The following is a 15,549-nucleotide window of genomic DNA, read 5'->3' on the forward strand; positions in this document are numbered from 1 at the left end:
TACCTCCAACAGTGAAGCGTAATGTACGAAAGATTGAGAAAATTCGTGTTAGAATTATTAATCTTACTTTTTCGGTCATATTTAATAATATATGTCTACAAGGAAAGACTGCTACCAAAATATACTAATATATATATATATATATATGTATATATATATATATATATATATATGTCGTACCTAGTAGCCAGAACGCACTTCTCAGCCTACTATGCAAGGCCCGATTTGCCTAATAAGCCAAGTTTTCCTGAATTAATATATTTTCTCTAATTTTTTTTCTTACTGAAATGATAAAGCTGCCCATTTCATTATGTATGAGGTCAATTATTTTTTATTGGAGTTAAAATTAACTTAGATATATGACCGACCCTACCTAACCTACCTAACCTAACCTAACCTATCTTTATAGGTTAGGTTAGGTTAGGTAGCCGAAAATGTTAGGTTAGGTTAGGTTAGGTAGGTTAGGTAGTCGAAAAAGCATTAGTTCATGAAAACGTGGCTTATTAGGCAAATCGGGCCTTGCATAGTAGGCTGAGAAGTGCGTTCTGGCTACTAGGTACGACATATATATATATATATATATATATATATATATATATATATATATATATATATATATATATATATATATATATATATATGTCGCACCTAGTAGCCAGAACACACTTCTCGGCCTACTATTTTGTACTTTGGTTTGTGTCTGAACTATATAGTTCCACTTTGCAGTACGAACTTAGAAGGAAGTATTGGGTCAAAGTTCCTTTCGCATTCAGAACTGTGTTGTACGTTCGTGACTCGTACAGCCATTCTCGTCACAGTGTTGACACTCTCTGCATCCCTAAGCCATCGTTCAAAGTCCACGATTAACTGCTCGGGTAGTTATGTGCTCCTCTCAACGCACTGCCACCCATTGAGGGTGTGGACACAATGCGACCCAAACGTCTAAAGATTTGGGCTACTCCTCCTGACGGTCATGCTTTCGGGAAAGCGATATTCTGAAGGTCCTGAAGGACGTTACCAGCATCACACCCACTGACATTCGTCAGGAAGGTGATGATATCGTGCTCTTCTTTCATGTGAGGAAGAACTAGAAAAACTCTTGATAAATGATGCCATACTTCGCAAGGAGCACCACCTACATCCACACTTCTCACCTCAGATCCTGGTCGGGAGAACTGTTTTTACCAGCAGGACGAGCCAGTGGATCGCTGACCGACCGCAACATAAGATCATGAACAATTTTGAGGACGAAAATCCGAACGTAGGTGTATTCAACCTAGAGTTCTGCAACACTGACAAGTCATCAATGAAGATTACTTTCACCACCATAGCTGCAGTCACCCAGGCTGGCTCACAAGGTTTCTACTGCTTCGGTTTACAAATTCAACCCCACCAAGTGAAAAAGGAATGATACCATGAGCTCCAGCAGTGCGTCAAGTGCTACGAGCTCTCCCACCCCACCAACAAGTGTCAGCACCCCATCCAGAAATGCAGCCTGTGCGAACTGGACCATCACTACTCCGCATGCAAGGCAACAAGAACACATTGCTGTTTGCTCTGCGATGGCAATTTTCTTCCGCTGCCCCTGCAAACAGGAAAACATAAGTCCCAGGTTGAAGTCAAGAGGAACAACCCTTCTACCTCAGCGACCAGAGCCCCAGGCGCTCAACCCACCACCTCAGTTCCCACTAACCCACAGAAGACTTTCCAGTCTTAACAAATAGTGGCTCCTCCCACCAGGCGACCCCAGTCTTAACAATGCCCCACAGGCTCGTTCGCAGCCCCCTGCATCACGTGCAGGCATTATCCCTGGTCTTATTAGGCAACCACTCTTTTGTAAGTGAACTGAACGCATCAACTTAGCCAATGGCCTGGACCGCATCATAGCCTCTGGGTGCAAGTTTCAATGCCTCCACTACCACTCCAGAGACTACCACCAGGACGATCACGAGGTCGATTTCAACACATTCTTCAGACTACCCATGCCAAAACTACCGGTCGGCACAAACAGAGATGTTTCCCTCTCAAGCTCCCATCACTCCTACCATCACCATCTCAGCAATAGCGCTAGCAGACGTGCTGTCTATAAATAATAACAGCACCACCAACGCTCCTGAAATAGTTCTATCACCAATTCACGACATCTAAGCATACCTCAGGCTGCGAGACTAAAGGGGAAACACCAACTACGGATGTTATGCACTCCTCAGACAAGAAAATTATAGTACGATCTCCACCGCCGCACCACAAATACGACACCTATCCGGTACAAGACCCTGTCATGGAGGCCCACTCACTATACTCCAACGACAGCATGGCTCAGCCGAAGTCTAAGGCAAAGAAAAAACGGAAGACCTAGAGGCCTATACTAACCCCATCAGCTTCATAACTGGTACAGCCAGCCCTCCAGGGCTGAAATCCACCATGAAGACTCCCCCCCCCCTTCCCCATCCATTCCTGATCTCTAGTATCAGCTGTGGATATAGATAATGGCTCCAAAGAGCCACTTACGGGCACAACATAGCCCGTGCTACTTGGAACTTTTTGTTCTAATAGTAGCTGACTCTAAAACAACAACAACAACAACATTCTCAGGTAGGAACTCCTTTTTCAACTTTGGTTCAAACTTGACGTCTGGATATCTCCTCCGCCAGGTAGCAGCCGGATCGCATCCAGTTTTGTGATTTTGGTTTGATACTGCCGTTTTAAAATTCCTCTTCATCGGTCAGGTTGTACGACGCCTGACGCACATATTGCCTTAGGTCACGGGATTGTTGATAGGTATTTTTTACGTGTTCTGGCTGGTTCTACCGGCGGGGGTGACGGTGTTCGGCTCCGGCTTGGCTGAGAGGTGCTAGGAGTTTGTGGGTCTTGGTGGGTTCCTGGTGTGCCCTCAGCCGTGGTGGGTGACCAGCTTCTGCTCCATCAGAGGGCACCGGATGGACTATTGCGTTTTAGCTGGGGGCCGAGTTTTTGGTTATGTTACCCAGTGTTCTCTGTGTGGGGCGGGGCCGGTGCTTGTCACCGTGGGCGACTCATCGGGCTCCCCAATCATCTGCCTCGCTGCGTTTCTTTGCCGCGAGGCATATTAGTTTTCCAGTGATTGGCGTCGCTCGTTTTGCGATTCGGCTTGGCGATGAACCCTTCACGGGTACGCCGGGGTGCGTCCGATTCCACGATCGTCGTCGGCCCTAAATAAACAACAATAATAATAACTGCTCAGGTAGGAGTTTACTATTCTTTCACAGACCACAAGGAATGGTAACTCTGCAGTTAATTTCCGAAACAACAGTAGGATATCTCTTGCCCTTTTGCTCACTAGTAGAGTAATACTCACTAGAGTACCTGGTACAGACTACACGTATCTCAGTTTACTGCCTCGACACATTAATTATTTTGTTTCACCAAGTCCTTATTTAGCATGCAAATAATCCCCAAAAGAACTTAGGTACCAAACCTATCCTACACCTAACTAAATACAAATGTTCAGTATATAATAATATTATTTTATATATGAGAACAAACTTATTTTAATTCACAATGTGTAACAATTGATGAATGCTTCTTGAGGGACGGCCGCTGCTTTAACGAGCCTGACTTGGAGACTGCCTGGGTGCAAACTGTCAAAACCCCCGTGAGTTCATCCTGGAGAAAGTCAATGAACAACCTCAAAGAAACTTAAAAGCAGCCTAACGGGTTTCTTGTCCTTGCCAATGGGAGTCAATAACTAAATTGTAAGCCCAATCCTTTCTGTGCAGATAAAGGAAGATGCAATAAATCAACCAAGCGACTACGAGGTGGTGGATTTCATGTGGAATTACTTCAAGAGCCTCATTGGTAAGGGCGAGGCGTCTTGTGAGCCCACCTCGTTAACCACCACAAGCACCGGCAACGCAGGCCAAGACATCCAAGACAACGTCACCGTCCAGGAGTTCCCAGATAAAGTCAACAAGTAAGGTTCCTCAGCCAGTTAACAACGTGTCACAGAGTTAACGAGTAAGGTGTCACACACAGATAATAAGTAAAGTGTCATAGACAGTTAATAAGTAAGATTCCTCAGGCAGTTAAAAAGAAAGGTGTTACAGTTAATAACTAAAGTGTCACAGACTGTTAATGCGGTGTCACACAGTTAATAAGGTGTCACAGACAGTTAACAAGTAAGGTGTTACAGAGAGATAAGAAGTCAAGTGCCATAGACAGTTAATAAGACATTTAAGTTAATAAATGTGCCACGCTCAGTTAATAAGTAAAGTGCCAGAGTCAGTAATAAGTAAGGTGCCACAAAAAGTTAAAATTATAAAGTGCCACAGTCGGTTAACAAGTAAGGTGCCAGAGTCAGTTAATAAGTAAGGTGCCATAGACAGTGGTACCTTACTTTTGATTAATTAATCAACAGTAGGGTGCCAGTCATTAATTAACAATTAAGGTCAATCCGGCAGTTAACAAGATTCCTCAGACAGATAAGAAAGTTCTTCAGGCAGATACCAAGGTCCATCAGGCAGTTAACAAGGTTCCTTAGGCAGTTAACAAGGTTCCTCAGGCAGTTAACATGGTTCCTCAGACAGTTAACAGGGTTCGTCAGACAGTTAACAGGGTTCCTCAGACAGTTAACAAGGTTCCTCAGACAGTTACCAAGGTTCTTCAGGCAGTTAACAAGGTTCATCAGGTAGTTAACAAGGTTCTTCAGGCAGTTAACAGGGTTCCTCAGCCAGTTAACAAGGTTCCTCAGACAGTTAACACGGTTCCTCAGACAGTTAACAGGGTTCGTCAGGCAGTTAACAAGGTTCCTCAGGCAGTTAACAAGGTTCCTCAGACAGTTAACAAGGTTCCTCAGGCAGGAAACAAGGTTCCTCAGGCAGTTAACAAGGTTCCTCAGACAGTTAACAAGGTTCCTCAGGCAGTTAACAAGGTTCCTCAGGCAGTTAACAAGGTTCCTCAGACAATTAACAGGGTTCCTCAGACAGTTAACAAGGTTCCTCAGACAGTTAACAAGGTTTCTCATATAGTTAACAAGATTCTTTAGGCAGTTAACAAGGTTCCTCAGGCAGTTAACAAGGTTACTCAGACAGTTAACAAGGTTCCTCAGGCAGTTAACAAGGTTCTTCAGGCAGTTAACAAGGTTCCTCAGTCAGTTAACAAGGTTCCTCAGACAGTTTACAAGGTTCCTCAGACAGTTAACAAGGTTCCTCAGACAGTTAACAAGGTTCCTCAGACAGTTAACAAGATTCTTCAGGCAGTTAACAAGGTTCCTCAGTCAGTTAACAGGGTTCCTCAGGCAGTTAACAAGGTTCCACAGACAGTTAACAAGGTTCCTCAGGCAGTTAACAAGGTTCCCCAGGCAGTTAACAAGGTTACTCTGACAGTTAACAGGGTTCCTCAGACAGTAAACAGGGTTCCTCAGACAGTTAACAAGGTCTTTCAGGCAGTTAACAAAGTTCTTCAGGCAGTTAACAAGGTCCTTCAGGCAGTAAACAAGGTTCCTCAGGCAGTTAACAAGGTTCCTCTGACAGTTAACAGGGTTCCTCAGACAGTTAACAGGGTTCCTCAAACAAGGTCTTTCAGGCAGTTAACAAGGTTCTTCAGGCAGTTAACAAGGTTCTTCAGGCAGTAAACAAGGTTCCTCAGACAGTTAACAAGGTTCCTCAGACAGTTAACAAGGTTCCTCAGACTGTTAACAAAGTTCCTCAGGCAGTTAACAATGGATAATTACCAACGACCTATGATAACTTCATCCGATGTGTTCACCAAACTAATAACGCTCACCTGAATCTGCCTGGAAGCCAATATCATTATCTAGTTACCTCGTTAGGGGGCTGGGATGCCGGCTTCTTGTCAAAGTCCCCCCCCCCCCAGGCTGCGGACCCTTTGATAAGTTTCTCGTTCCTCTCCCGTTCGAGACCATTAGACCCTTAGGTGCCTTTAGGTAAGATCAGTTATACAAACCCCATAAGAGTAATAAGTATGGGTATATGTACTAAATGGACCATTGGTCAACAAATGTTGTTTGTTCACTACAATGTTGGGTGTTTGTAGTTCCACCACCTCCCACCACCACAGCAACACGGAACCCCCGCTCACCTTCTACCCCAGCAACAGGGAACCCCCGCTCACCCTCTACCCCAGCAACAGGGAACCCCCGCTAGCCCACCACCCCAGCAACAGGGAACCCCCGCTCACCCACCACCCCAGCAACAGGGAACCCCCGCTCACCCACCACCCCAGCAACAGGGAACCCTCACTTACCCACCACCCCAGCAACAGGGAACCCCCGCTCACCCACCACTCTAGCAACAAGGAACCCCCGCTCACCCACCACCCCAGCAACAGGGAACCCTCACTTACCCACCCCCAGCAACAGGGAACCCCCGCTCACCCACCACTCTAGCAACAGGGAACCCCCGCTCACCCACCACCCCAGCAACAGGGAACCCCCGCTCACCCACCACCCCAGCAACAGGGAACCCCCGCTCACCCACCACCCCAGCAACAGGGAACCCCCCTCACCCACCACCCCAGCAACAGGGAACCCCCGCTCACCCACCACCCCAGCAACAGGGAACCCCCGCTCACCCACCACCCCAGCAACAGGGAACCGCTCACCCACCACCCCAGCACAGGGAACCCCCCCTCACCCACCACCCCAGCAGCAGGGAACCCTCATTCACCCACCACCCAGCAACAGGGAACCCCCGCACACCCACCACCCCAGCAGCAGGGAACCCCCGCTCACCCACCACCCCAGCAACAGGGAACCCCCGCTCACCCACCACCCCAGCAGCAGGGAACCCCCGCTCACCACCACCCCAGCAACAGGGAACACGCACTCACCAACCACCCCAGCAGCAGGGAACCCCCGCTTACCCACCACCCCAGCAGCAGGGAACCCTCACTCACCCACCACCCCAGCAACAGGGAACCCCCGCTCACCCACCACCCCAGCAGCAGGGAACCCGCACTCACCCACCACCCCAGCAGCAGGGAACCCCCGCTTACCCACCACCCCAGCAGCAGGGAACCCTCACTCACCCACCACCCCAGCAACAGGGAACCCCCGCACACCCACCACCCCAGCAACAGGGAACCCCCGCTCACCCACCACCCCAGCAACAGGGAACCCCCGCTCACCCACCACCCCAGCAGCAGGGAACCCGCACTCACCCACCACCCCAGCAACAGGGAACCCCCCGCACACCCACCACCACAGCAACAGGGAACCCCCGCTTACCCACCACCCCAGCAGCAGGGAACCCTCACTCACCCACCACCCCAGCAGCAGGGAACCCCCGCTTACCCACCACCCCAGCAGCAGGGAACCCCCGCTCACCCACAACCCCAGCAGCAGGGAACCCCCGCTTACCCACCACCCAAGCAACAGGGAACCCCCGCTCACCCACCACCCCAGCAGCAGGGAACCCGCACTCACCCACCACCCCAGCAACAGGGAACCCCCGCTCACCCACCACCCCAGCAGCAGGGAACCCCCGCTTACCCACCACCCCAGCAGCAGGAAACCCCCGCTCTCCCACCACGCCAGCAGCAGGGAACCCGCACTCACCCACCACCCCAGCAGCAGGGAACCCCCGCTTACCCACCACCCCAGCAACAGGGAACCCCCGCTCACCCACCACCCCAGCAGCAGGGAACCCGCACTCACCCACCACCCCAGTACCCCAGCAGCAGGGAACCCGCACTCACCCACCACCCCAGCAGCAGGGAACCCCCGCTTACCCACCACCCCAGCAACAGGGAACCCCCGCTCACCCACCACCCCAGCAGCAGGGAACCGCACTCACCCACCACCCCAGCAACAGGGAACCCCCGCTCACCCACCACCCCAGCAGCAGGGAATCCCCGCTTACCCACCACCCCAGCAGCAGGGAACCCCCGCTTACCCACCACCCCAGCAGCAGGGAATCCCCGCTTACCCACCACCCCAGCAGCAGGGAACCCCCGCTTACCCACCACCCCAGCAACAGGGAACCCCCGCACTCACCCACCACCCCAGCAGCAGGGAATACTCGCTTACCCACCACCCCAGCAGCAGGGAACCCCCGCACACCCACCACCCCAGCAACAGGGAACCCGCACTCACCCACCACCCCAGCAACAGGGAACCCGCACTCACCCACCACCCCAGCAGCAGGGAACCCGCACTCACCCACCACCCCAGCAACAGGGAACCCCCGCTCACCCACCACTCCAGCAACAGGGAACCCCCGCTTACCCACCACCCTAGCAGCAGGGAACCCCCGCTTACCCACCACCCCAGCAGCAGGGAATCCCCGCTTACCCACCACCCCAGCAGCAGGGACCCCCGCTTACCCACCACCCCAGCAACAGGGAACCCCCGCTCACCCACCACCCCAGCAACAGGGAACCCGCACTCACCCACCACCTCAGCAGCAGGGAACCCCCGCTCACCCACCATCCCAGCAACAGGGAACCCCCGCTCACCCACCACCCCAGCAACAGGGAACCCGCACTCACCCACCACCCCAGCAGCAGGGAACCCCCGCACACCCACCACCCCAGCAACAGGGAACCTGCACTCACCCACCACCCCAGCAGAAGGGAACCCCCGCACACCCACCACCCCAGCAACAGGGAACCCGCACTCACCCACCACCCCAGCAGCAGGGAACCCCTGCTCACCCACCACCCCAGCAGCAGGGAACCCCCGCTCACCCACCACCCCAGCAACAGGGAACCCGCACTCACCCACCACCCCAGCAGCAGGGAACCCCCGCTCACCCACCACCCCAGCAGCAGGGAACCCCCGCTCACCCACCACCCCAGCAGAAGGGAACCCTGCTCACCCACTTGTCGTGCTGCAGGTTCCTGGACTACGTCAACACTGTGTACTTCGATGGCAGTCTGGACACCAACAGCAAAGACGCCCTCAAGACCTCCATGTACAGGAGCTCTGCACCTCGCCAGGGCAGCGGAATCCGCGGTGCAAGGTACACCAGGGGCTGTATACCAGGGACTGTACACCAGGGGCTGTATACCAGGGACTGTACACCAGGGACTGTACACCAGGGACTGTACACCAGGGGCTGTATACCAGGGACAGTACACCAGGGACTGTACACCAGGGTCTGTACACCAGGGACTGTACACCAGGGGCTGTACACCAGGGACTGTACACAAGGGGCTGTATACCAGGGACTGTACACCAGGGACTGTACACCAGGGACTGTACACCAGGGCCTGTACACCAGGGGCTGTACACCAGGGTCTGTACATCAGGGGCTGTACACCAGGGACTGTACACCAGGGACTGTACACCAGGGACTGTACACCAGGGTCTGTACACCAGGACTGTACACCAGGGACTGTACACCAGGGACTGTACACCAGGGCCTGTACACCAGGGCCTGTATACCAGGGTCTGTACATCAGGGGCTGTACACCAGGGCCTGTACACCAGGGACTGTACACCAGGGTCTGTACACCAGGGGCTGTATACCAGGGACTGTACACCAGGGACTGTATACCAGGGTCTGTACATCAGGGGCTGTACACCAGGGCCTGTACACCAGGGCCTGTACACCAGGGGCTGTATACCAGGGACTGTACACCAGGGACTGTACACAAGGGACTGTACACCAGGGTCTGTACACCAGGGCCTGTACACCAGGGGCTGTACACCAGGGTCTGTACACCAGGGACTGTACACCAGGGGCTGTACACCAGGGCCTGTACACCAGGGACTGTACACCAGGGGCTGTACACCAGTGATTGTACACCAGGGACTGTACATCATGGGCTGTACACCAGTGATTGTACACCAGGGACTGTACACCAGGGTCTGTACATCAGGGGCTGTATACCAGGGACTGTACACCTGGGACTGTACACCAGGGGCTGTACACCAGGGGCTGTACACCAGTGATTGTACACCAGGGACTGTACACCAGGGTCTGTACACCAGTGATTGTACACCAGGGACTGTACATCAGGGGCTGTACCCAAGTGATTGTACACCAGGGACTGTACACCAGGGTCTGTACATCAGGGGCTGTACACCAGGGCCTGTACACCAGGGGCTGTACACCAGGGTCTGTACACCAGGGGCTGTACACCAGGGACTGTACATCAGGGGCTGTACACTAGGGGCTGTACACCAGGGACTGTACACCAGGGGCTGTACACCAGTGATTGTACACCAGGGACTGTACACCAGGGGCAGTACACCAGTGATTGTACACCAGGGACTGTACATCAGGGGCTGTACACCAGGGACTGTACACCAGGGTCTGTACATCAGGGGCTGTACACCTGGGCCTGTACACCAGGGGCTGTACACCAGGGTCTGTACACCAGGGGCTGTACACCAGGGACTGTACATCAGGGGCTGTACACCAGGGGCTGTACACCAGGGACTGTACACCTGGGTCTGTACACCAGGGGCTGTACACCTGGGACTGTACACCAGGGGCTGTACACCAGGGACTGTACACCAGGGTCTGTACACCAGGGACTGTACACCAGGGGCTGTACACCAGGGGCTGTACACCACCTAGGGGCTGTACACCAAGGGCTGTACACCAGGGACTGTACACCAGGGGCTGTACACTAGGGACTGTACACCAGGGCCTGTACACCAGGGACTGTACACCAGGGGCTGTACACCAGTGATTGTACACCAGGGGCTGTACACCAGGGGCTGTACACCAGTGATTGTAGACCAGGGACTGTACACCAGGGCCTGTACACCAGGGGCTGTACACCAGGGACTGTTCACCAGGGTCTGTACAACAGGGACTGTACACCAGAGACTGTACACCAGGGACTGTACACCAGGGGCTGTACACCAGGGGCTGTACACCAGGGACTGTACACCAGGGACTGTACAACAGGGACTGTACACCAGGGACTGTACACCAGGGTCTGTACACCAGGGTCTGTACACCAGGGGCTGTACACCAGGGTCTGTACACCAGGGTCTGTACACCAGGGTCTGTACACCAGGGTCTGTACACCAGGGACTGTACACAAGGTACTCTCAAAAAATAATTAAAATACTCCTCTAAATTTCAGGGACATGTGAATCGTTGCTGCTTTAGAGGTAGAGTCTTAGTTCCCTACTGCCCCCAGCACCATGGTGGTCCCCCTGCAACACTTGGGACCACTACTGCCTCCAGCACCATGGTGGTCCCCCTGCAACACTTGGGACCACTACTGCCTCCAGCACCATGGTAGTCCCCCTGCAACACTTGGGACCACTACTGCCTCCAGCACCATGGTGGTCCCCCTGCAACACTTGGGACCACTACTGCCTCCAGCACCATGGTGGTCCCCCTGCAACACTTGGGACCACTACTGCCTCCACCACCATGGTGGTCCCCCTGCAACACTTGGGACCACTACTGCCTCCACCACCATGGTGGTCCCCCTGCAACACTTGGGACCACTACTGCCTCCAGCACCATGGTGGTCCCCCTGTAACACTTGGGACCACTACTGCCTCCAGCACCATGGTGGTCCCCCTGCAACACTTGGGACCACTACTGCCTCCAGCACCATGGTGGTCCCCCTGCAACACTTGGGACCACTACTGCCTCCACCACCATGGTGGTCCCCCTGCAACACTTGGGACCACTACTGCCTCCACCACCATGGTGGTCCCCCTGCAACACTTGGGACCACTCCTCATCATATGTCATTGGTGATCACCTTAGAGATAATATTATATGGTGATGGGTTGACTGGAGTGCATCCAAACTTTTTGACGACCACCATCCGTCCTCATTAACCGTACCTCTTATAGCCACCCTGCTAAGATTGCACTCAATGTGAACTTTTGCACTTAAAATATAATGTTTGGTTCTATTGATTTGGAAAAGGGCCGAGGAAAGAAGACAAGATTCCACCATCCATCATTAAGTCCAATTTAGAACATATTCATTTATGCATAAAGTTGTGCAAATTTGGCTACAGTTTTATCTCTAGGCCAAAAAAATGTTAAGTTCTTGTTATGGTTAGGCTCTTGTTGATTTTCATAGGCCCATTGTCTGCTAATACTAATAATAATACGTGTTTTTTTCGGTACAATGGTTTGTTTTGAACGTTGTCCACAGTTGCTATAGGTACAGTTAGTTTAGCTGGACGGGGTGTGAGAATCCAATGTTTTAGTGTGAGTTAATGAGTTGTGTTAATTGTGTTACCACCATCTCTGGCAAGTGCTGATCACTCCTGAGAGCCAGTGAGGTCCAACTCGGACAGTCCTGACCAATCACCTGCCAGTGTGGCCCAGCATTATCAGCTATATTAACAATGTCATTATAGGAGGCTGCAAGATGTCAATAATCTTCACGGTTGTATATAAGTAATTACATACTCGCCTTTCATTGTGGTTTTTCAGCATTAATGTGATCAGCATCATAGATCTATACATATATATATATATATAATATATATATATATATATATATATATATATATATATATATATATATAATATATATATATATATATAAATGCAGATATTTCTATTTCAATTAGTAAACATATATAATCACAAATATTAGTTTTTCATTGTAATGATGAGTTACTTATAATTGGTATAAATATATTGAACTGTTTTCATGTTTTTTTATCTACTTTATATTTTTGGTTGGTATAATGATCATAGTACAGCATACCTGTGCTTAACTTATTGTAATAATCCGCCCAACTATTCCCCCTTCTCTCACTCAATACCCCAGCTTAACAACGCTTGCACTGTGACCCCTCACTGACCTACCAGCTAATATTAGATCTGAAATATTAAATGAAGGGGGAGCAACAGATGAAGGGATTATTGAATTTAATTATAATGAATAAAAAACTTAACCACCTCCCTGACCTCTGAATGCATCTATTACTGATCTCCCAGGAAGGACAGAAATCAATAATCATGAACTCAAGGGCATAGGAACCTTGGCAGATAATGCTTGGGGAATAATTATATCAATCTTTTAATTTACTTATTGAGAATATAGGTACTTCAAATACAGCACATGAATACCACATATAAAAAGAACACATTATTAATAAAAGTGGGTAAACTAAATACTACTAATCCAATATTCACTTTATTTAAAAGACATGTATATTTATTGCAAAATTAAGAAATATACCTTACTCTAATTAAACATCCCTAAGAGGCAAATGGTCTGAGACTACTGAATGACACGGATTTTCAAGTTCACAATACCTTAACTGCAGTACCGGCCACGGGTGTTGAGTGGCTGTCCTCCAGGTTGTTGGACCTGTAGCCAAGTTCCACACCAGACACACTGACTATAATTTCTTTTGACTACCCCAGGGAGGCCTATTGCTTTCCTCATAAGCTTGGCACCAGCTAGGAGCCTATCAATTCAAACCAAGGCACCATTGTCCAAGCCTGGAGGCTTGGACAATGGTGCCTGGTCCTACCCTGGGGGACTCCTCCTCTTGAGACTTCAGTCCAATCACTTGAGCCCCCAGGCCTAATACCCTGGCACCACTAACCAATGAAACAAAAGCTCCTGCCCTTGGCCAATGAAAAGCCTGACATCAGCCCATGGGCGGTCTTCTCACGAAAACTGGAACTAAGCCGTTTCAAGCTTCGTCTCCCACTCATAGAAGAAATTTGAGAACATGGTTTATTGGCACTGAGTTTACTGCTCCTCAAATTCGTCACTGGCTATAGATAGAAGACAAGGCAGAGAGGGGAACAGTTTGGAAAGATTTTAAGGGAGACTGGGGTGACGATTGGAGAGAGGAATTAGGGGAATAGGATTGGGAGGAGGGTTTGGGGAAGGCGGGGACACTGGCCTAAAGGAAAATTTGACTCGAGTAGTTTATGACTGGAGAGGGCCAGACCGTGACAAATGGGAGGGAAGGGGGAAGGAAATAAGGAGAGGGGTGAACAAGGGAAGGTAAGACTATGAAGGCAATGGGAGCGGGGAGAAAGGGGAGAGGGGAGAAGCCATGATCTGAGCACATATCTGTTCAACTCCTTCTCTTTGGAATTAAGAAATTTGAGTGTTGATCTCTTTAAAGCACAAATTTCTTATCCTGCCTCACTATAATCATTAACTCCAAAAAAATAAATAAAAAAATATATTTAACCCAACAATATAGTGACCCAATGCCTCAAAACAAATTAAATTATCTAGCCTAACTAATTTCATAATATTTCCAAACACAAAAAATAGCAACCCAAAAGGTGTGCCTCAACATGTATGAAATACATAACACATAACAAAACAACACAACAATAAAACAGGTGGACAACTTGGATGCAGCCCTATACCCTTCCAACTACCTGGAAGACAAAACATCCTATACCTGTCCTGATATAGGAAAAATCAACTGTAAAACTTCCATACCTATCAATTTACAAGTAGCAAAATTATGGGATAGTCCTCAGCTATCAAGGTATTCCTCCTGGAATCAAAATCAACCCATCACATAAAATCGAAACATTAAAATAAACAAAAGAAATTAAGTAAAAAAAATTGTCAAACAAAAATATTCAAATAGAGGAACATTGCCTCTCAGGGTCCTAGTGTTCCACTCCACAGCTGTGGCAAGAGCCCACCACACCATATCTGGGTCCTTAAAATCTAAAGAAAACAAAAATATTGTTTTTTTTTTAAATAAATCTTCATTTCCGTGAACATGGAGACATGTCCACGGACATGTCTCTATGTCAACGGACATGTCTCTTAAAATAATCAAAATCCACTGGCTATAAGTCTCTAAAAATCCTGATATCCCAGTGTTCTTACTCAGTCCACTGCACAGTGGGTTGTTATAAGTCTCCACAAAAAATTTAATAAAAAAATATATATATATATATATATATTATATATATATATAATATATATATATATATATATATATATATATATTAATATATATATATATATATATATATATATATATATATATATATATATATATATATATATATTATATATATATATATATAATATATATAACTGAAAACTCACACCCCAGAAGTGACTCGAACCCATACTGCCAGGAGCAACGCAACTGGTATGTACAGGGACGCCTTAATCCGCTTGACCATCACGACCGGACAAAAGGAAGTGATAGCCGAAGCTATTTGAACCACTTCCCCGCCGGCACTCGGATGGTAATCTTGGGCATAGCATTTAAGGCGTTTCTGTGTGCTTTTCTCCTACCACCCCCTTCCTTTTTTTTTTTTGCTTTATTGTGTATTTAAAGGGTACAAAACATACAAGACAAATGCCTAAAGGTAATGGATCTCTTGAAGCTCCTCTTCTTCCGGACAGGAACCGAGGACGCAGCAAGCATTTCCCCTCTGGATCGCTACACTGAGACGCTGAAACAAAAAACTGGAAGCCCTTGGGTCTCTGGTGACGGCAATGAGCCTGGAACCCAATTCCTTGAGAAATCCTAAGGCACTCTTGCCCCAGGGGCCACGCGTCTCAGACGCTATGGGAACAAAGAGGTATTGACCTTCCAGTCGTCTGTACTTGAGTGATTTTGCTGTTTCCCTGTGGTTGGCCGCCCCACCTGCTTGATCAG

The 15,549-nt window shown here is 49.4% G+C and overlaps 1 protein-coding gene across 1 annotated transcript in view; it reads left to right on the forward strand.

The window, feature by feature from the left end:
• The window catches only part of LOC123760677 (polycystin family receptor for egg jelly), a 467,012-nt gene extending 454,620 nt beyond the window's left edge, over window positions 1-12,392 (forward strand). Inside the window, 3 exon segments of the mRNA XM_069328534.1 lie at window positions 3,759-3,952; window positions 8,835-8,960; window positions 11,044-12,392. Of these exon segments, the coding sequence (XP_069184635.1) occupies window positions 3,759-3,952; window positions 8,835-8,960; window positions 11,044-11,053 (330 nt within the window). The 3' untranslated portion in view covers window positions 11,054-12,392.
• The last annotated feature ends 3,157 nt before the right edge of the window (window positions 12,393-15,549 follow it).

Source organism: Procambarus clarkii, chromosome 21 (assembly GCF_040958095.1).
Source record: "Procambarus clarkii isolate CNS0578487 chromosome 21, FALCON_Pclarkii_2.0, whole genome shotgun sequence".
NCBI classification, from domain to species: Eukaryota; Metazoa; Arthropoda; class Malacostraca; order Decapoda; family Cambaridae; genus Procambarus; species Procambarus clarkii.